The sequence below is a fragment of the Pholis gunnellus genome (genome assembly GCF_910591455.1).
Source record: "Pholis gunnellus genome assembly, chromosome: 2".
NCBI lineage: Eukaryota > Metazoa > Chordata > Actinopteri > Perciformes > Pholidae > Pholis > Pholis gunnellus.
Window position 1 is genome coordinate 6,797,787 of NC_136536.1, and position 23,336 is coordinate 6,821,122.

The 23,336-nt window shown below is 37.8% G+C and overlaps 3 protein-coding genes across 3 annotated transcripts; 2 read left to right on the forward strand and 1 right to left on the reverse strand.

Annotated features, from left to right (window-relative positions):
* Nucleotides 1-85: 85 nt before the first annotated feature.
* Nucleotides 86-4,007, forward strand: LOC306707984 (acidic mammalian chitinase-like; the record flags this gene model as incomplete). The annotated part of the gene is made up of 10 exons (XM_079175659.1): nt 86-110; nt 656-860; nt 950-1,006; nt 2,161-2,326; nt 2,437-2,561; nt 2,651-2,774; nt 2,868-3,050; nt 3,193-3,324; nt 3,447-3,579; nt 4,003-4,007. The coding sequence occupies 10 exons, from the start codon at nt 86-88 to the stop codon at nt 4,005-4,007; spliced, it is 1,155 nt and encodes a 384-aa protein (XP_079031785.1).
* Nucleotides 4,008-6,326: 2,319 nt separating this feature from the next.
* On the forward strand, nt 6,327-15,412 carry LOC306707993 (acidic mammalian chitinase-like; the record flags this gene model as incomplete). The annotated part of the gene is made up of 8 exons (XM_079175671.1): nt 6,327-6,465; nt 12,087-12,291; nt 12,381-12,437; nt 13,305-13,470; nt 13,581-13,705; nt 13,795-13,918; nt 14,716-14,898; nt 15,041-15,412. 8 exons carry the CDS (start codon nt 6,327-6,329, stop codon nt 15,254-15,256), a joined length of 1,215 nt encoding a protein of 404 aa, XP_079031797.1. The 3' UTR covers nt 15,257-15,412.
* A 3,265-nt stretch (nt 15,413-18,677) lies between these two features.
* On the reverse strand, nt 18,678-23,195 carry pm20d1.2 (peptidase M20 domain containing 1, tandem duplicate 2). Its single transcript, XM_079178550.1, has 13 exons — nt 22,959-23,195; nt 22,742-22,828; nt 21,661-21,896; nt 21,479-21,565; nt 21,239-21,372; nt 20,913-21,032; nt 20,665-20,740; nt 20,506-20,567; nt 20,342-20,420; nt 20,158-20,229; nt 19,906-20,071; nt 19,715-19,814; nt 18,678-19,370 (listed from the first exon to the last, which is right to left on the reverse strand). The coding sequence occupies exons 1-13, from the start codon at nt 23,176-23,178 to the stop codon at nt 19,241-19,243; spliced, it is 1,569 nt and encodes a 522-aa protein (XP_079034676.1). The 5' UTR covers nt 23,179-23,195; the 3' UTR covers nt 18,678-19,240.
* Nucleotides 23,196-23,336: the final 141 nt, after the last annotated feature.

A 23,336-nucleotide genomic window follows, 5' to 3' on the forward strand; every position in this document is an offset into this window, starting at 1 on the left:
TTTATATCTATGGTGACACAAATACTGGGACTCTGCAAATTAAACATTTTTCTCTATTTCTTCTGCTTATCTACATAGTGACAACATGTGCAAGTTCACTCTAATCACAGGTAAGATACGCTTGTCAAGTTATTGTTTTGCTTTACCCGTGTTTCTGTCCCTCAGACTACAGTGAGAATTAATGAATTTGGTTTGTGTTGCCACTGAAAAATTGCATTTCGAAAATTCACAGGCAACTCTTTTCAGAAGCAGTGTCCCTATTACTCTGGATAATCCACTCAACACACAGTGTTGATTATCCATAGTACACATTGCTGTTGAATTATTAAAATGTAAAATAAAATTCCCTTCACCTTCAATGTATTGGGGTGGATGAAGAAATCTAATTGAGTAATAAATCATTAACAGACAAGTAAAACCAAACCTAACTGTACTGCTAGAGAGTCGTAGAAGTTTGTGAGAAAACCTGTGGATTATATTTTGTATTTTGGGTGAACTGACCTGTTAAGTTTGATTTTTAACCCACTTTGAAGGTCTCTGTTTGGTCCTCTCCAGCTTTGGTAAGTATATAACATGCATTAATCATAATAAACAGTCTTATTAGTAGATAAACAATGACTAATTCAAACCATCATTATTTTCTTCCATGTCTCAGCCTCCTCCTTCAGGCTGGTGTGTTACTATAACAGCGAGGCTGGAAACAGAGAGGGGGATGGGAAGTTCACGACTTCAGATATCGATCCGTACAAGTGTACACATCTGATATATGCCTTTTCTGACATTAACAACCAAAATGAGCTGGTGCCAAGCAATGCAACTGACTTACAACACTATCAGGCATTCAATGACCTCAAAACCAGGTCAGTGCTTTAGCCTATACAGTTTGTGGAAATGATGTTGATTTTGTGTTTTGTCAAACAATCATTATGAAACCTTTATGCTCCCACAGCAATCCACAGCTCAAAACCCTGCTGGCGGTTGGAGGCTTGACCTTCAACACACAGAAGTAAGTTACTTACAAGAACATGTCGGCCCTTTTTGTGTCTGTGCAAAGAGAAATGTAAGCAGCACTTCAACACGCTGGTATTTTGCTGAACAAAAAACATGCTTTGCCCAATGATGCTGTAATTGTGTGCTTTGCACAGCATGCATGGTGCATTGTTTCATACAAATGAGGTAGCACAAGGACAGATGCTGATATTTGATTACCTACATAAGTCAATTTTATGATTCAATCAAAACATCCAAAATAGCCTATGGGATGAAAATATTCAAAATCTATATAATAATGTAAGTACACACTAAAACATTATTCAACAAGCTGAAATATTTATACCTGATATTTCCATCACATCATGTGAAACCAAAAGCAGGTTGCTGGAAAAGAATCACACAGATAGGTGCACATACAGGTCGTCAGTATTCTTGGTATCTGCAAACACCAAATGGATTTGTGTTTGTATTAAAATAATTCATCTAAATTATTTTCATTTAATTTGATTATGTGACATTGTCACCCTAAAAATACATTGAATAAAGTTGTATGTTAAATGATTGGGTGTTTGAATTAATGCAAACTGAATGAAACCAAATTAACGCCTTAAAAGGACAATTGTAGTTGTTTGACCAAGTTTAAACCAAAAAGTTTAGTCCCCCCACAAAGCATACATGTAATCAGAATATCAGAATTCTTTCAACACGAACAGATACTGAAATCAATTGCAGACCAGTGCCATTAAACACTCAAATAAAAGAAACTAAACCAACCCAATTGTGCCAAAAAGAACACAAACAAATCAATTGCAATGTCTTTCAGGAGATCATGACTCGCTTACTCAAGATAATTCTGAGCAGTTTCATGTAGGAACTGCTGTTTATTTTTTTTGCGTTTTTATTTTACCCGTACTCTTTTATTCATACTTACTTTACTAATAATGAGGTTAGTAACTGCACATTATAGTTATGTAGATCATAGTGTGGTTTATTTTCATCACTTTTCCTAATACATTAAAAAGCGTGTTGACCAGATTGTGTGTATATTTGTCTTGCCACATATTACTTTGTGCTTTTTGTTGCTCTCTGTGTTATTAAAACAGAACGTTTAAATGCAGTACGTGGTGTGTTTTCCTGAGAGCACTGTTTGGTTTAAATGTTTACCAGGTTCAGAACAATGGTGGCATCACAACAAAACAGAGAAAAGTTCATCCAGTCTGCGATCACACTACTGAGAGAAAATGGGTTTGATGGGCTAAACCTGGACTGGAGGTACCCTGGGGGAGCTGGAAGCCAACCAATGGACAAGCCGAGATTCACACTGCTGTGCAAGGTCAGATCCTGAATTTATCTTCTGTCAGAAATATACCATACTGAATAAACCTTTATGAAAATATAACATTATGTTTAACAGAGACTGAACCATGTTTCTGTGTTGTATAGGAGCTCAATGAGGCCTTTGTGGCTGAAGGAACAGAAACTAACCTTGACAGATTAATCGTCACTGCTAGTGTCTCTGCTGTGAAAGAAATCATCGATGACAGTTATGAAGTCACACAGATTGCCATGTAACTAATTTAAAGTAATACTTGACATTATACGCATGATTAGCTGTTGTCATGTTTTGGTTAACGTGATCTCTTCTGCATTTTAACAGGCATCTGGATTTCATTAATGTGTTGACATTTGACTTTCACGGCCCCTGGGAAAATGTCACAGGACATCACAGCCCCTTATACAACGGATCCCAAGACACTGGAGACGAAATCTACTTGAACACTGTAAGAACAGGGATTCATATTTCAACTGCTTAAACACCTTCCTACTCAGAGATGTCCTTTCATCTTCATTGTTTAGTTTTCTCCACATTGTAGGACTTTGCCATGCGGTACTGGAGGGACCAGGGAGCACCTACAGAAAAGCTAAACTTGGGGTTAGCGGCATATGGCCGTGCTTTTGACCTCTCCACTGAATCCAGTGGCGTTGGTGCACCAGCCGATGGTCCTGGTGAAGAAGGCTGCTACACCGGTGAAGAAGGATTCTGGGCCTATTATGAGGTAAAACAGCTAGCTGTGAATATTATTAATTAATATGAATAGCTTTATTATAAGCTAACCGATTTTACTCCATTTGGTGTGACACATATCTGTTTGAATGAATACATTGGATCTAAATATGACATTTGACCATTCTTTTCAGACTTGCATTTATACTGAAGGGGTTGCTACCCAGCTGATTCCTGATCAGAAAGTTCCATATGCCGTCACAGAAAATCAGTGGGTTGGATTTGACAACACCGCCAGTCTTGATACTAAGGTAGTCATCTGTTCAGTTCACACTGTTGTTCATTCGCAAATTCCTTCGCAAATGACTGGTTGTACACAATGTGGTGAAATAAATATGTTGTCAACCTGAAGTCAGCTGTTGAAATGTGTTGTTCCTCATCCTCTCAGGTCACTTACCTAAAAGCTAACAACTTTGGAGGAGCCTTTGTCTGGTCTCTGGACCTGGATGACACTACGGGAAAGTTCTGTAAAATGGGCAAATGCCCTTTCATCAGCCACCTGCATGATATCCTGGTTCCAGGTAATCAAAGTGCAAAACATTTACATCGTATCCTGTCCTGGCAGGGAATTGACATTAAGCTTTTTCAGCCAATTGCCCCAAGGTATTTTACTTGCCGGATAGCCAAACTTACTTGTCCGAAATACAAAATATAGGCGAATTAAAAAAATGTATAAAGATTGAAACAATTGAGTAAAAAAAATGTCAAAGCAGAGGGGGGGGGGGGGGAATAATAGTTGTAATCATGTATTATAAGCTGCTTTGAGCTATAGTGTTATGAAGTTAGAGTCACAATTCCATCTCTAATATGTATTGTATATTGCTGTGGAAACATCGGCATTAATTCAAGTTTCTGTCCAATGACTACAGTTTACAAGATTACATTTGAACATATGATAATGTTGTAATTTACCCTCGCTCAATACTCATTTTTACTGTTTCAAGCTTGAACACACAATAATATACCTAAATGAAACCTTCATACATTCACTGTTCACTCCTTTATAAGCAGAACTGTGCTACGGAGAGATCCCGAGCTGTCGGCAGAAAAGCCGTTTACCGAGTTTAATCTGAGCACCAACATGGGAATGAATTACAATAGAATAGGCCTATGTGTCTGAATAAATTAGTAGTTTATAATGTTGCTATGCTGTTAGCTCCATTATTTAGTCATGCTGGACTGTGCAGCCAACCAGCTGCTCAAAGCAGACAAGAGGAGAGCTCCGTTAATGTTAAATAACGTTGCAGATTTCAATGGATTTGTTGTTCACAATGAAGTATTTTCAGAGATCGGCTAATAGAAAGCATTAGTGGCGATCTCCTGATCACAGATTTTTACTGTATATCGGCCCCTCATAAAGATCACATTTATTTTTCACATGCCCGATAGGACAACTGCATGACGCATTCCAATGGCCTGAACACAGAGTTTACTTGCCCAGTGCAAATGGGCAACTCTTAATGTTGAGCCTAGCATGGAGTGGCAGTTTTTACTGTGTATTTGATTGAATGCTAACCGCATTCAGTAATTACATGTCATATACTATTTTATAATGAAGAAAGCAAATGTGTGCTCTTTCTATTAAGAGATTTGCTCAAGTATATACAAATATTATGTGATTAACAAACAGAGTTTAAAAAGCATTAACACAGTATCTGACTCTCATTCTTTTAGGTTTTCCGAGCCTCAGCACAACAACTCCCCCTACCACAACTCCAACAATGCCGACCACAACTACACCAATGCCGACTACCACAACTCCCCCGACAACGACCACAACAACTCCCCCTACCACAACCACAACGACTCCCCCTACCACTACCACAACAACTCCCCCTACCACTACCACAACAACTCCCCCTACCACAACCACGACTCCCCCTACCACTACCACAACAACTCCCCCAACCACAACAACTCCCCCTACCACTACCACAACAACTCCCCCTACCACAACCACGACTCCCCCTACCACTACCACAACAACTCCCCCTACCACTACCACAACAACTCCCCCTACCACTACCACAACAACTCCCCCTACCACAACAACTCCCCCTACCACTACCACAACAACTCCCCCTACAACTCCCCCAACCACAACAACGGCCACTACCAAAATTCCCTCTACTACAACAATGCCCCCTACCACAACAACAACTACTCTGATACCCATTATCCCAAGTAACGGAAATGATTGTAATGGAAAGGGCAGTGGCTTATTTCCTGTCCCTGGAGAACGTCAATATTTTTTCAACTGCACTGTTCCGCCAGGCACCAAGCAAAAGTGCCCCAACAATGGGTCCTTCGAGAGAAATACGCGCATGTGCAGTGTCTGATTGTGGACATGAATCATTTAGTTTATACAATTTCTTCTGATTCTTCACGGTTAAATAATATGTAAATATGCCTAATAATGGATATGCTTAATTTTTCAGGCCACATTTATCTACTCTTAGGTGACAAAGTTATGCATCAAATGACAGCACTAATATTTTCAGAGGGCTTTCCATAAGCTTCTTGTGCCCACTGAATTGCAAAAACAATGAGAAAATAGATAAATATATTTTCCTACCTTCTCATACAGCTAGTAAACAACCAAACTTGCATTTACGTCATTATCAAACCTTTACGCAATTATATACTTTCAGCAATTTGTACATGTTAAATGTGGCAATGTCTTTCAATATACAATATTATTCATATTATTTTATTAATACTATGCAAATTACTCCACTCTAAATTATTTTGTTACAAATTACGTTAGATTTTTTATCGGCCCTTTTATCGGCCCTATCAAATACAAATGACAAAATACTCAAAAGTATTTGAAATACATATTTCAAATACAAGTAAAAGAAATACTGGCCATCTCTGTGAATGTGTATGTTATTATATGATGTTGTTGTTGTTGTTGTTGTTGTTATTGCTACTGCGGTAAAACCAATTACCCCTCAGGGACAAATAAAGATCTTGAACTTGCGTGATTGAATTTGTCTGAAATAATGGTTTTGTTCTTTAGTTGTTCTCGGTTGCACATATAATGCAGAATTGTTTTGTTTCAAGAACTTTATTGAGAACTTCACATGTTACAAAGTACACGGACATAAAGCTAAGTCATTCATAAATACATGGCGAAATGCCTGTACTTTCGTGTAAATGTTTACGTTACGCCGTTAACAGGTTACGCTTGCGCATGCGCGACGGCCAAGATCCTTGGCGACTCACATGTTTAGCTTAGTGTGCAAAATTAAGAGACATTATCGAGATGACGTCCGACTCTACCCGGGGGCTGAGGTTTACAGCTCAAACACTGAGTGAGTTCTGGCTCGGTGTGGAGAGGGAGCATCCACTCATCGGACAGAGGGCTGTGGGCATTCTGCTTCCCTTCGCCACATCCTACCTCTGTGAGATCGGCTTTTCTGCTGTTGCGTCTCTCAAAACAAAATACAGATCGCAGCTCAACATTGAGCATGAATTGAGAGTGGCCGTATCAAGTCTGCAACACCGTTTTAAAAAGATGTGTATTGGAAAGCAGGATCATTGCAGCCAGTAATACTGATACAACTTGATGGCTCACATATCTGCACTCATTTGTTTTGTTTTGCACAGCTTTCACGTTATTGTTGTTTTGAAAAGATATGCAGTGTAAAACTCTTTATTGCCAAATATTTGAACTTGTTTTCTTTTGTATTTCACAAGTTGCACTTTATTGTTATTATCTTGAAAGGATATTCAGTGCAAAACAGGTTAATTGCAGCCACAATAAGCTATTTTTTTGCCAAATATTAGTTATTTTTTGCACAGATAGAACTTTAATTGCAGTGTTCTAACAAAGTGATTGCAAATTTTATTTGTTTTTGTCTGATGGAGCAATCTGGTTTACTTGAAAGTGATTGCAATTTTCTTTATTCTATTATTTGAAAAAGCACAGATGGAGGAGTCACAAAATGTTATTTCAATAAAAGTTCAACATGGACCATTTTGTGACAATTTTGTTAGGGCGGTGGGGCATGAACATTTTTCTTCCTCCACAGTGGGGCGTGACAGAAAAGGTTTGAGAATCACTGCATTAGCTGCTAGCTAGAGAAACTTACACAGTTAATCCTGTTACAGATAAACATGTACAATACCTAACACAGTGCCACCACCATACAGTATAACATTGTACTAGCCCCGGGTGTCTAAATAACATCACCAGCTTACCTGCAAAATACAAAAATATGCTTTAGGTATACTGTCGCTCCACAGCGCTTTCTGCTTCTGTCCTGCACACAGAGATTCTCATCCTCTCGCGAGACTTCCCTGTTGCGCTCCGTCACAGACACTGCTCATGTCGCAACACTGACACCTACTGGCGATCCACTGGATCTACTGCCTAAAAATGTAGCTGGTGATAAATAACGCTGTACCCTACATTTGAACTACAATGAACACTTCCTCCTCATAAACACATAGGAAACATAATAAACTCTCTTGACTTACATTACACCCAAGAAATGATTGTACTTACTGAACTACACATGACTTATTGTGCCACATATGTATTCTCCCAATGACAATGCTAACATGCATTTAGTTTAGCATGTAAGCATGCTAAACATCATTGCTAATTAGTAATACAGCTGAGGCTGATGAAAATCAAACCAGGCCCACACCAAAGTATCTGAAAAAATGCAAATGGTTGATGGATTAAATTTGTTGATAACCTAATGTTGGAGCTAGATAAGAAATGTAAGGGATCACCTACTGTAAGTTATTGCAATTCAAACTCAAGGGGACATGAATAGGCATCTAGTAGATATTGGGATACTGTGTTGCAGTCAGGATCAAAGGGGTAGACCAACCGACAGACCAATCTACTGACCAACATTGCCATCCATTGTACCAAACTGCTGGCATGGCTAAAAATACAAATGAAGTAGAAGTGTATTTTACTTTTAAAATCAGATGTGGCATATTCATTTTCTATAGTTGCTCTGTGAGTCACTGTAAAATCACACCAGTTAATAAGAGGAATCACGAAAGGGAACAAATGATGAAGCAGTATTTTTCAGTCAGCACCAATCAGAATGCTGTACTGGTCAATATACAGTAGAATAACAGTGACCAATACCAAAGACCAATGTAAATACACGGTACAGTACCGTCTGTAACTAGAGAATAGTAACAACAAGGTGGTAGGTAACCCAATTAGGTGTGTGTGCTATTTGCTTGGTTATTTATAACTTATAATATATATACTTATACATTTGGCATTGAAGTGTGGGTGTGTTGTTGGTGAATTTGTGACTCATGTGTAATTAGACATTACTTATATGACAATGGTCCTGTTCTCATTACTGCTGATTATTGCTTTGTTCTGTGAATTACTACTTTGACAATTACTAACAATTAACTTGACATACTTACGTCATATCCCGTCATATGACGTTGTTTTAAAAATATGTTTTGATTACAGGAAGTATATTACCAAAATGCCCAGGAACTACAGGTCAAAAGCAACCTTTTGACTGATCATGCCAGAGAAACAACTGGGCCATTCTACAGAATTGATCCAATTCAGTCTAAAATGGAAACATCTTGAAATAAACATGTAATTTTCGCCAAACTTTGTATGTTTGTAAATTTTATAATATCCAAGGAATGAATGTTTCTCTTATAGGTTGCAGACTTGTATTTTTCATTTCTTTGGTTCATGTGTGTTGTAAAAAAAGAAGGGTCTTTCTGACATGGACCTTTCCCCAACGGACCCGGTAGTGGGTAGTTAAATGAAGTCACATTTTGCATATTTTTGTATTTTGTCAAAGCCTATGACAAAGGCTTTTATTTGAGTATTTTATCAAAGCCTATGTTACTTTAGCTAAAAATTTGCAGATTTAGTTACTTACATGTCCGCAGCAATGATTAACAACCAGAGAGTCACAGTGATCCGCTTAGAGTGACAGATAGGCCACCATATTGACTCGGCCTGAAATTCTGCTTCAGGAAGGCTAAAAAAGATCTAACATTGTCACTATCAAAACGTGCTGGAGTTTCGGTGGTGATCATGATTGTTTTGATCGTGACAAAATGAAACATTTAATCCTTTGTTTGCATAATAAGCAAAACTTTAGCAAAGGCAATTAACTAGGGTGGGGATGATTACGGCAATGTTCCAATGTGCTAATTGTACACTGATGGAATGTGGGACAGCGGAACAGTCACCTAATGCCAGGCCCTTTACCACTATGTTAAAAGTCTTTCTGTCTAATAGGGGGACTGAGTGATCATCATTATAAATGTGCACCAGAGATTGATTCAGAGCACTCAAAAGCTCTTCATTTTTCATAAATTAAGCTAAGTATTTAGTTAAAGAACAACCAAAGGACGGTGGTAAACAACGGTTTAACTTTTTTTTCATCATAACATCTGATTCATTTTAATCTCGCAAAGCTTTAAAAATGTTAGCTACGTTGAACTTTTCAGGGGAAAACAAAAGAACACGTCATTTAAAAAAAGAAAAAAGAACTATGACAACATATTTGGGCCATTCTACTGAGAAGCAAACTGCTGTCCCACAACCAAAAAACAGATTTAAAAAACATTGATTTAAGTATGCAAATCTTAGATGTTTACTATTATATTATCTAACGAAACCCAAAATAATATTTGAGAACAAATATATATGCTGTGTATATATATCATGGAAAAAAACAATCAGGAATAGCTCCTAGACCACAAGGATTATATGCATATTTCTGGTCTCTTTTGAAAGGTGAGAAAAAAGAAAAAGAAAATTTAAGAATTTGTGATTACTTTGAGGGTAAACTTATTCCAGAGTAAATAGAGATGCAACAAAGAAAAATATATATTTTATCCTTTAGTATATAATCTTAATTTCAAAGGCAATATCACCATTATAACCAAGATCTATGATTATTGATGCAACTGAACGTCTTCTACTACTCTGCACTACAGAGTAGTAGAAGACATTCTAATAGGAGGCCGCTTTAAAGTTGCACTCTGATTTTCAGACTTTTGATCACATTTATTTCAAAATGTTGGGACATATCTACTCACCATGCCACCATGAGAGAGAGGGACGTAGACATACTTCCTGATCTAATGTGGGGGTGTTGCTACAATCCGTCTCAGCAAATGGACTAAAACACAGCTTCTGTAAATATAAGATAAATGTAAAATTAATGTATTTTTTTAACTTCACTGTCAATGAAGTCAAAAAGATATTTAAAAAACAACAACAATGGAATAATATGCAGAAATTATTACGGTATAATTATCATGAATTTAAATTTAGGGGTTAGAGTTCCTGACAGCCACCTCCCAAATGAAAGTACCCTATAAACGTTAATTTTATATATAAAGCTTGCTGCTATCTCAAATATTATTTTGGCTTTCAATCGATAATATAATAGTAAACATCTAAGATTTGCATACTTAAATCAATGCTTTTTAAATTTGTTTTTTGGTTGTGGGACAGCAGTTTGCTTCTCAGTAGAATGACCCAAATATGTTGTCATAGTTCATTTCTTTTTTTTATTACGTATTTTTTTGTTTTCCCCTGAAACGTTCAATGCAGTTAACATAAATAAAGATTTGCGAGATTAAAATGAATCAGATATTATGATGAAAAAGAAGTTAAACTGTTGTTTGTCAACGTCCTTTGGTTGTTGAGCCCTGAATCAATCTCTGGTGTACATTTATAATTATGGTCTTTCAGTTCCTCTATTAGACAGAAATAACTTCCTTAACAGACGTCAGACTTAAACATGGTGTAAAGGACCTGGCATGAGGTGAATGTTCCGCTGTCCCACATTCCATCAGTGTACAATTAGCCCATTGGAACATTGCCGTAATTATCCACACCCTAGTTAATTGCCAACCCCTTTCAACTCTCTACCTTAAAACAGTGTCGCCTTTCATCTGCCAGTCATCCATCACAGTAGAGAGACAGTATATGCTTCGTTCAATCATATTTGTAAGTATCTCTTTTATTCTGATTCTAACAAACCACATTTTCATTCATTTCTTTGCTGTTGCCATGTATATTTCTATACTTGCTCAAACTAGCTGAACTAATCATATTTCAGGGAGAAGGTTTTAATCAGCACACACTGCAGACTTTTTCTTATTTAATTTAGTTGGATTTAATGTTATCACAAATGTCCTATACACTTAATACCTATACTTTTGACATTCAATAGCTGTATGTTGTCGTTGTGTTGTAGTTAAAGTGTTGGTTGGAATCGGCGGGTGGGCGTTGTTCTTCTGCATCAACGCCGTGGTCGGGACGGCGTTATAAGCAATATCCTCCATATGAGTGCAATGCAGAGCAACGGCAATCAGCCATTGGGGCAGATATAGCGGTTTTATATCTATGGTGACACAAATACTGAGACTCTGCAAATTAAACATTTTTCTCTATTTCTTCTGCTTATCTACATAGTGACAACATGTGCAAGTTCACTCTAATTACAGGTAAGACACGTTTGTCAAGTTATTGTTTTGCTTTACCCGTGTTTCTGTCCCTCAGACTACAGTGAGAATTAATGAATTTGGTTTGTGTTGCCACTGAAAAATTGCATTTCGAAAATTCACAGGCAACTCTTTTCAGAAGCAGTGTCCCTATTACTCTGGATAATCCACTCAACACACAGTGTTGATTATCCATAGTACACATTGCTGTTGAATTATTAAAATGTAAAATAAAATTCCCTTCACCTTCAATGTATTGGGGTGGATGAAGAAATCTAATTGAGTAATAAATCATTAACTCAGACAAATAAAACCAAACCTAACTGTACTGCTAGAGAGTCGTAGAAGTTTGTGAGAAAACCTGTGGATTATATTTTGTATTTTGGGTGAACTGACCTGTTAAGCTTGATTTTTAACCCACTTTGAAGGTCTCTGTTTGGTCCTCTCCAGCTTTGGTAAGTATATAACATGCATTAATCATAATAAACAGTCTTATTAGTAGATACACAATGACTAATTCAAACCATCATTATTTTCTTCCATGTCTCAGCTTCCTCCTTCAGGCTGGTGTGTTACTATAACAGCGAGGCTGGAAACAGAGAGGGGGATGGGAAGTTCACGACTTCAGATATCGATCCGTACAAGTGTACACATCTGATATATGCCTTTTCTGACATCAACAACCAAAGAGAGCTGATGCCAAGCAATGCAGCTGACTTACAACACTATCGGGCATTCAATGAACTCAAAACCCGGTCAGTGCTTTAGCCTATACAGTTTGTGGAAATGATGTTGATTTTGTGTTTTGTCAAACAATCATTATGAAACCTTTATGCTCCCACAGCAATCCACAGCTCAAAACCCTGCTGGCGGTTGGAGGCTTGACCTTCAACACACAGAAGTAAGTTACTTACAAGAACATGTCGGCCCTTTTTGTGTCCGTGCAAAGAGAAATGTAAGCAGCACTTCAACACGCTGGTATTTTGCTGAACAAAAAACATGCTGTATTAAAATAATGAATCTAAATTATTTTCATTTCATTTGATTATGTGACATTGTCACCCTAATAAGAAATTGAATAAATTTGTATGTTGAAAATGATTGTGTGTTTGCATTAATGCAAACTGAATGCAACCAAATTAACGTTAAAAGGACAGTTGTAGTTGTTTGACCAAGTTTAAACCAAAAGGTTTAGTCATTATTAAACCCCACAAAGCTTACATGTAATCAGAATATCAGAATTTTTTCAACACGAACAGATACATAAATCAATTGCAGACTAGTGCCATTAAACACTCAAATAAAACAAACTAAATCAATTGCAATGTCTTTCAGGAGATCATGACTCGCTTACTCAAGATAATTCTGAGCAGTTTCATGTCGGAACTGTTGTTTATTTTTTCAAATACATTATTTATCTAGATTGCTAAATAGCACTACAGGTATGATAAAAAACATGTATGTAATTTAGATTTCGGGATGAACTGTCCAGGAAGTTTTTATTTTACCCCTATACTTTTATTCATACTTACTTTACTAATAATGAGGTTAGTAACTGCACATTATAGTTATGTAGATCATAGTGTGGTTTATTTTCATCACTTTTCCTAAAAAATGAAAAAGCGTGTTGACCAGATTGTGTGTATATTTGTCTTGCCACATATTACTTTGTGCTTTTTGTTGCTCTTTGTGTTATTAAAACAGAACATTTAAATGCAGTACGTGGTGTGTTTTCCTGAGAGCACTGTTTGGTTCAAATGTTTACTAGATTCAGTACAATGGTGGCATCACAACAAAACAGAGGAAGGTTCATCCAGTCTGCGATCACACTACTGAGAGAAAATGGGTTTGATGGGCTAAACCTGGACTGGAGGTACCCTGGGGGAGCTGGAAGCCAACCAATGGACAAGCCGAGATTCACACTGCTGTGCAAGGTCAGATCCTGAATTTATCTTCTGTCAGAAATATACCATACTGAATAAACCTTTATGAAAATATAACATTATGTTTAACAGAGACTGAACCATGTTTCTGTGTTGTATAGGAGCTCAATGAGGCCTTTGTGGCTGAAGGAACAGCAACTAACCGTGACAGATTAATCGCCACTGCTAGTGTCTCTGCTGTGAAAGAAATCATCGATGACAGTTATGAAGTCGCACAGATTGCCATGTAACTAATTTAAAGTAATACTTGACATTATACCCATGATTAGCTGTTGTCATGTTTTGGTTAACGTGATCTCCTCTGCATTTGAACAGGCATCTGGATTTCATTAATGTGTTGACATTTGACTTTCACGGCCCCTGGGAAAGTGTCACAGGACATCACAGCCCCTTATACAACGGATCCCAAGACACTGGAGACGAAATCTACTTGAACACTGTAAGAACAGGGATTCATATTTCAACTGCTTAAACACCTTCCTACTGTTGGAGCTGGACCTTTTCAGGGGAGAGCCAGGCCGCTGGACTGTCGTTGCTGCTCACTTTCGGCAGCGAAGTCACACCAAAAATGAACTGGATCCGGTTTACAATCAAAAAGTATTTAATAAACAAGAGAAGCTAGAACAGTTGCAAACTGAATTACTCTATCGATATCAATATGTCCCGCGGGGCAGAGTCCACACAAGCCCCACCCAATAGGCCAGCCCAGCTGGTCAACTATAGAGTGGTAACGGCGCGAACTGAAGCAAAAATCCTCTGGAACTATCCTATATTTAAAAGTCTCTTTCCGAAAGTTCAACTGTCCAATATCAGCCTCTGTGATTGGCCGAAACTTAATAGCCCCCTCCTGGCTTCGGGCAGTTATCAGCTCAGTGTTTGGTTGAAGTCGTCCGGACTCCTCCTGCTCTCTTGGTCATCTGTCCAGCTCCTCTGTGTCCACTTCCTGTCCATGGTGATATCTCTGCTTCTCAACTTTTTCCCTTATATGGTATCTGAAAAAGCCTGTCTCAAAAATTCCTCTCCCTGCCTCATGGCTCAGAACCTTTAGTGACTATCCCTTTAGACCTATTGTAAACAGATAATATATTTCATAAGTAAATATATTGTGACATTTAACATATTTTTGACACTTTATTATTGTGACACTTTTATTCACCACTAGGGGTGCTATTAATCATACTAATAATGCTTTTAATACTTAGATTCTTCACATCTTTATTTTTCTCCACATTGTAGGACTTTGCCATGCGGTACTGGCGGGACCAGGGAGCACCTACACAAAAGCTAAACTTGGGGTTAGCGGCATATGGCCGTGCTTTTGACCTCTCCACTGAATCCAGTGGCGTTGGTGCACCAGCCGATGGTCCTGGTGAAGAAGGCTGCTACACCGGTGAAGAAGGATTCTGGGCCTATTATGAGGTAAAACAGCTAGCTGTGAATATTATTAATTAATATGAATCGCTTTATTATAAGCTAACCGATTTTACTCTATTTGGTGTGACAAATATCTGTTTGAATGAATACATTGGATCTAAATATGATATTTGACCATTCTTTTCAGACTTGCATTTATACTGAAGGGGTTCCTACCCAGCTGATTCCTGATCAGGAAGTTCCATATGCAGTCACAGATAATCAGTGGGTTGGATTTGACAACACCGCCAGTCTTGATACTAAGGTAGTCATCTGTTCAGTTCACACTGTTGTTCATTCGCAAATTCCTTCGCAAATGACTGGTTGTACACAATCTGGTGAAATAAATATGTTGTCAACCTGAAGTCAGCTGTTGAAATGTGTTGTTCCTCATCCTCTCAGGTCACTTACCTAAAAGCTAACAACTTTGGAGGAGCCTTTGTCTGGTCTCTGGACCTGGATGACACTACTGGAAAGTTCTGTAACATGGGCAAATGCCCTTTCATCAGCCACCTGCATGATATCCTGGTTCCAGGTAATCAAAGGGCAAAACATTTACATCGTATCCTGTCATGGCAGAGACTTGACATTAAGCTTTTTCAGCCAATTGCCAAAAGGTATTTTACTTATAGGATAGCCAAACTTACTTGTCCGAAATACAAAACATCGGCGAATTAAAAAATAAATAAAGATTGAAACAATTGGGCAAAAAAAATGTCAAAACAATTCCTAATGTTATCCTTTAACTTTGTACAACTTTAACTTTAATAGTTTTAATCATGTATGATAAGCTGCTTTGAGCTATAATGTTATGAAGTTAAAGAGTCAAAATTCCATCTCTAAACATCGGCATTAATTCAAGTTTCTGTCCAATGACTACAGTTAACAAGATTACATTTGAACGTATGATAATGTTGTAATTTACCCTCACTCAATACTAATTTTTACTGTTTCAAGCCTGAAGGCAAAATAATATAACTAAATTAATCCTTCATACATTCGCTGTTCACTCCTTTATAAGCAGAACTGCGCTACAGAGAGATCACGAGCTGCTGAGAGAAAAGCCATTTACCAAGTTTAATCTGAGCACCAACATGGGAATGAATTACAATAGAATAGGCCTATGTGTCTGAATAAATTAGTAGTTCATAATGTTGCTATGCTGTTAGCTCCGTTATATAGCCATGCTGTGCTGTGCTGCCAACCAGATGCTCAAAGCAGACAAGAGGAGAGCTCCGTTAATGTTAAATAACGTTGCAGATTTCAATGAATTTGTTTTTCACAATGAAGCATTTTCAGAGATCGGCAAATAGAAAGCATTAATGGCGATCTCCTGATCACAGATTTTTACTGTATAACTGCCCCTCATAAAGATCACATGTATTTTTCACATGCCCGATAGGACAACTGCATGACGCATTCCAATGGCCTGAACACAGAGTTTACTTGCCCAGTGCAAATAGGCAACTCTTAATGTTGAGCTTAGCATGGAGTGGCAGTTTTTACTGTGTATGTGATTGAATGCTATCGGCATTCAGTAATTACATGACATATACTATTTTATAATGAAGAAAGCAAATGTGTGCTCTTTCTATTAAGAGATTTTCACAGCCATGCTCAAGTATATAAAAATATTATGTGATTAACAAACAGAGTTTAAAAAGCATTAACACAGTATCTGACTCTCATTCTTTTAGGTTTTCCGAGCCTCAGCACTACAACTCCAACAATGCCGACCACCACAGTAACTACCCCTACAACTCCCCTGACCACAACAATGCCGACTACCACAACAATGCCGACTACCACAACCACAACTCCCCCTACCACAACTACAACAACTCCCCCTACCACAACCACAACAACTCCCCCTACCACAACCACAACAACTCCCCCTACCATAATATCTGGAGACCCTTGTGAAGGATCGAGAGGTAAGCTCATTGCCTTTCCTGGTGACCGAACAAAATATTACCAATGTGATATTGATACAAGATTTTACATCAGAGATTGTGGAGCTGGTACGGTCTTTATTCCAGCGAACAGCAACTGTGGTTTTCCATAGAATTTATGATTCTTCACTTTTGAGATAAATCAAAAAAATGCTTTAACATGTATCAATACAACTTACAGTGTATTTACAATTGTCTCTTAATTGAAGGTGTATTTAAATCAGTCTGGTGTGTATGTTCTTGTTTTTCCACTGCTATAATTACTTATTTATATGGCTGTTACTTATATGGCTGTTACAAATACTTATGTGGTTGTTGCATATCTATTTTATTATATGTGTATCTAACACTATTGTATGGGTTTGTTCTTGTTGGTTTAATTTAGTTACTGGGAGATGTGTCCTCCATAATGACACATATGTTGCATACATTTACATAGTGGACATGTAGATATACGCAAATACATATTACCAAATGTTAGTTAATAATGTTGAATTTATAAAATACTGTAAGTTTCAGAAACAATTTCTTGCACTAATGTTCAATAATTGTGTAATGAACAATGTGTTTCAGTGGGCAGCATCTCTGATTGGGTTTAAGATGTTGGATTGATAAGTCGATCAATAGTAGAAAAGAGCACTTTCTCATCGTTGCTATTCTTGTTAATAAATTCAGAGAAAAAAGACTGTCTGGCCTTTTATCATTTCTTTGTTGTTGTCATTCAGTCTATCCTTGTAGAACGTGTTGCACTTGAAATTTCGTCGTCCACCACTGTTGATCTCCTGCTGACACTTTCTCTTGAACTGCATGACAGCCACTTAATTTCACCAAATTAGTTTCAATTGGTGTAATACTGTCAATGATATTTCGAGGTATTTCACTTGAGTATTTACATTTCATGTAAATGTATACTTCTAGTTCCCTACATCTCAGAGGGGAAATATTTAACTTTTAATTTCACTACATTTGTTTAAGAATAATAGTTACAAGTGAGGCTACTTTGCAGATTCAGATTCTTAAAACAAAATATAAATCAACTAATTAATTATGATGTATTGTTTTGTAGTATATAGCCTATCAAGCATATAAAGTAGTCAGTGGTGGGCCGTCAGGGCCTGCAAAGCCTTCTCTGCTGGCCTAAACAGAATCACAAAATTATACCTATTTTATAATTAAATACATTTTCATAAATACATGTATTATACATTTTTTCCCCATTAGCTTTTTTTCTCATTGCACAGCTACTGTCTTCCTCAGTAGCTCTGCTTCCAGCCTGCAGCGCCGCTTCCAGTGCAGCTTCTTTTAAGTCGAACTTTTATCCAATCAGATTTCACCCCTATGTCTCTAGGTAAGAAGAGAGACCTGAGGCCCGCTTGGTAGACTTTGCAGATTAAAGTAAATGGGTATGATATTGTTGATTGTCATAGTCTTCAACCAATCCGATTTTTAGTTTGACATGTTGGGCAAAAATTAGAATACATGTAGTTAATTTATGAAAAATTATTTAATTATAAAATAGCTATAATTTTGTGATTCTGTTAAGGCCAGCAGAGAAGGCTTTGCTGGCCCTGAAGGCCCACCACTGAGCTACATACAGCCCAACACTGAATAAGACGTTTTTAGGCGACCATTGTCAAGCTATTTGTTATGTTAATTGTAATAAAGTGTAGTTGAATACCTCCCACAAGTCTGGATCGTAAACTAGCTTTTTTGTATATTTTGTCTATTGTGTAATATGTCAAGAATTGAATAAAATATCACATGACAACGAGCATATAATCAAATGTTATTTGTTGTAGTTTTAAACAATGCCTGTCTCAAAATTGTGTGCAAATTCAACTTGCCTTTACAAATCCCAATTAATTTTAAAGATTCAGTCAGTGATAGTACAGAATTCTTTAAAAACCTCTGTACTTGATCACCAGGAGGAAATACACATTAGCATTCAGCATTTATACAGAAAGAAGCATCTTTTTATGTTTTCTGTTATTAGGAGCCAAAATGTATTTATGCAGTCATTTTATTCATGTTATATGTAGCATCAGAATTTCAAGTATAACAATATTATTAGCAGCCCAACAAAAAAATCGATCGGTTATTTCATATAATTAGACCATCGCAAAATTGTTATCGCATATGCAGAAGAGCTCTACATAGTGATTTCATGATCATTTTTATCAGAACAAGGTCAATGCTGTATGTCATCAAACAAGATTAAAAAGAGTCTTTTAATGTAAAGCTATGGAAAAGTGTACCGTCTGGCTCTAAAATGCAGAATGGCATCAATATATTTTAAATGTAGTGACCAATACATTAAGTCAAGGTCCCGTTGGGTGCTGTTGAAATTAATCAGATTACTAATAACAAATTGCATTTTTACCCAAACTGTCTATTCCTTAGAGTTCATGGATAGAGCTGTGAGGCTCAGGGAGCTTCTGAATGTCACAGTTTTGAATCAGACTGAAGTAAAATACAACAAGCTCCTCGTAGTTCTTTTTGGAAATCCGTTCATTGATGCCATGGAATCTAAGAAAAAGAAAAAAACAACTTGTGGTCTCTAAAGAGGAGAAAATAAGTTTTATGTACGATAGCTGAGCAGAAAACTGGGCTTACGGTTGGTTCCATACATACAGTAAAACATAATATTATAGTTGTTCAACCAGGACTTTAAGTCTGAACAGTACAAGTAGGTCACATCATTGCATCACAAGTTTGTAACATAAATGTTTTACCATCAGCAGAAAGCTCTTTTGTACATTTTGCCTTCCAGTTTGCCAGATATTACTCTGGTCAAGGAGTTTATAATACTCACTGCAGCAGGTTTTGTTTAGACTATTTTTATGCAGTAATTAGACAAACTAAATCCTTACCTTTGAGCATCACCTGGTTTAAACCAGACAGGGGCGAAGCGATAGATATCATTCGTCAGGTCTTTAAAGTGTCGACTGTCTGTGTTTCCAATACAGATACCTGAACATACGAACATGATATCAAAACAGTTATTTCATATTTGGACCATACCAACCACATTTTTATACAATTACGTCCGTCTGGATTCTACCTGGAGCAACTGTAACTGTTGGAAACATGTCCAACACGGTTTTCTTTATGATCTGGAAGCCAAAGGACTTCTCATCCATAGAGCTCACAGGCAAGGGGTCAAATCCATCAACGAGCTCTATCTTCACTCGCTGGTCCCCCACTGTGGACTGGATTAGGTCCAGGACCTAGACGTGACAGCAAAAACTCAACTCAAAATATCCATGAAGACACATAGGGAATTCTCAAAAAGGAGAATCAAACTTCTGACTACCTCTTGTAGGGACTGCGCTGAGTGGATTCGTAGATTTACATAAGCTTCAGCGAGGGACGGGATGATATTCACCTACACGGTGGGAAAGAATTTAGGTTTGATGAAGGAAAACTAAAAAGGCTTGCAATCTAATTCACAATGAATTCCTGTGACTCATCCTTTATTTCAGAATGAATAACTGTACCTTAACTCCTGCATTAAACATGGTGACTGCTGTGGTTGTCCTTACAAAAGCGTTAGTCTCTGGTTTTCTTTCAAGCACCCTGTAACGTAAAACATGCTACATTTTTTAATCCAATGGACACAATCAGAAGAAAACGTGAGAAATCAATTTTAGGATGTAATTACCTGCCTAGGAGTGGGGCAAACAGCCACAGATTTGTCATTATGAACTTCATTGGGAGTCCGAACTGAAAACAAAGAATGAGTAACTGCGTAACAACAGAAATGATCTAATATGCTTTTAAAAGTGATGACAACGATTAACAAGTAGCTGCTTCCGCTTACCTTGTGCGCCAGATGCTCAAATGTTCCATGTTCAGGCCCATGACCAAATAATCTTGGCATAGGGTTCTCCTCTAGTCTGAGGCAATAGCGCGACACAATTACAATATTAGATTTTGTTTGGAAGAGGACAACAACATTTAGAATGTAGTGAAACATATTGTTCTGCAGAAACGCAAAGACTAACAAGAATTCATAGAAATGAAAACAGTTTTAAAAAATCTAAATTTGAAGGAGGATGAACCTCTCACCTTTTGACTGCTGCAGCCAAGATCCCAATGCTGGTCTCCCTGGGAGGCATCGAGGAGTGACCAGGGACCATAAACACACTAAGCTTTACAGTCGCCGAACCCTTTTCACTTAACCCAATTCTGCAAAACAAGTACAACACAAAACACACAGAATTTGCGCACAGAAATGACTGTTAAAAAAACTAAAGAAATGTAATGGAGACATGCAATTTTATGCCGTGCTTGTGAGTTTGTTGTGAGGTCAGGGCTCAGTCCACTTGTTTACTTTTAACATGTAAAGTCTGCAAACTAAATATGTTTCCACAAGAGCATAAAAGGGTTCTCACAGTGCAGCAGGTCCTTCAAGACCACTGATGACTCCATCAAGTACAGCCAGGCCCTCGTCCAGGACAAACGACAGCTGCACACCACGCAGCTTCAGCTCACGCACTATGTTCATTGCCCCCTTGTAACCACCGACCTTTAAAAAGATAACAGAAGAAAAGGACACAGACATCGATAATAGTTTAAATATTATCTAAGTTCACAATTTCAAAGAGTGAGAGTTTGAAGAATATCTTAAGTACTTCTTCATCATGACCTAGAGCAATGTAAAATCCTCTGCGTGGAGCATAGCCTTTTATCAGTAAATACTCCAGTGCCTGAAGAATTCCCTGGAAGAAATAAAGAAGTTTGGATTAGTCTGTTTGGCACATGAACAGTGAATAATTCCAATTCATCTCATACAAAATATGACATGTTCTCGCACCATTAAAGAGCCCTTGTCATCAATGGTCCCTCTACCATAGATGAAGCCATCCATCTCCTTGGCAGAGAACGGTGGGGCCTCCCAGCCATCCGATTCGGAGGCAGGTACTACATCTATGTGGGCCAGCAGCAGGTATGGCACCAGGTCAGGCCGTGATCCTTGCACCCAAAACAGGTGGCTGTAGTTGGCCACCAATTCATGACGAACCGAGCTCGAAGAGAAAACTGTCGGGAAGGCTGACACAGGAAGAAGAGTACAAGCTTAAAGGGTGAACACCATCTATTTACAAATGAAGGTCAGTTTAATACTCAGCCTATGAAAAGGCTGAGTGGCATGAGGGCTGAAATATGGTTCTAACAAAAAAAAAAAGATGCTTTTCGTTGCATCATGGCAAATGTAGGATCAAGAGTCTTTGGAGCTTAACACATACAAGGGACTAAAAGTCATAACGCAGCCTCTGTAGCTTTAAAGTTATATATATACATTTGACATGTGTCTGCTGTGAGCCCACAAAATTAAGAAACAAATACATTTCTTTACAAGTCTGTATTATTATACAATAAGTAAAGCTGAAATCAGTTGATTAATAAATTAGTCACTGAACAAAAAAATGTTTTTAAACTAAATAGAAGGTATTTTGATAAGTGATTCATTTTCTGAGTCATTTTTAAAGAAAACAAAAACTGAATATCTTTGGGGTTTTGGACCAACGGTTGGACCACATAATCTGGCCTAAATGGAAACTATTAAAGTGTAATGACAAAAACCTGTGTTAAATGTCAGGTGAAAATCCTGTAACGTTAGCTGTTAACTGTCAGCAAGGCTCAAGAGTGATACACTTGATTTTAAAATGGCAGGAAACCTTCCTTAACCCTTTTAAAGAATACAATGGCATGAATTGGGCTTTATTGTGTAATGTAAACAAATTACCTAAATGAAGCCATTAACAGGGGGAGTCTGGTAAAAACACGGCACTAGCTCAACTGTTACATCATCTACGGTATTTACGTAACGTAACACACGGTGAACACACCAAACACACCTTTCAACGTTAGTGGCAGTCTTTTTAATTCAACCTTACCTTTTCGGAGGAACCTGTCAAATGCAAGCAGCGCGGTGGTGTTGCTCTCCTTCTCTGAAAATGACACAGTGGGGATCCGGATTGCCTCTGGACCCAAATAAACAAGAGATAGCGCTCATTAGCGTCGGTCACTGCATGGCTTCCTTTCCACGCTACTGTCCACGCAGTGCAACAAGCATTTACACTTCATACGTTATACTAGCGAGCGAAAAATTACCTTTAAAATTTGCGAGTAGCTCCTCTCGCTGTCGGTGGCCTATGACGAGCGAGAGGTTATTCGTCTTTTCCCATTGTGCGAGTTGAAGTCCGACATTTACGTCCAGCGAAAGCGTCCTGATGGACGCTATGGTGAGTAACAGCAAGACTGCAATGAGGAAACTACTTATAATAATCTTTAAAAACTTGAATATTTTAGACTTTGGCCCCGGGTCTGTCATGGTGTGTTGTGACAGCGGAACTCGTTCACTGTGACTGCGTGCAGCGTGCAGAGTGAATTCGTTTGGGTTTGTTGAATGAGAGCCTCCTGCTGGCGCAAATATAAATTACACTTGCAATCTTCCTCACGACATTTATCAGGAGTGGATTATACTATGCG

Coding starts and splice junctions, on each gene's coding strand:
- pm20d1.2 (XM_079178550.1), bottom strand. CDS start 23,178: ATGACAGACCCGGGGCCAAAGTCTAAAATATTCAAGTTTTTAAAGATT. Junction 22,829..22,958: donor GCTACTCGCAAATTTTAAAG/GTAATTTTTCGC, acceptor ATTTGGGTCCAG/AGGCAATCCGGATCCCCACT. Junction 21,566..21,660: donor ATGACAAGGGCTCTTTAATG/GTGCGAGAACAT, acceptor TATTTCTTCCAG/GGAATTCTTCAGGCACTGGA.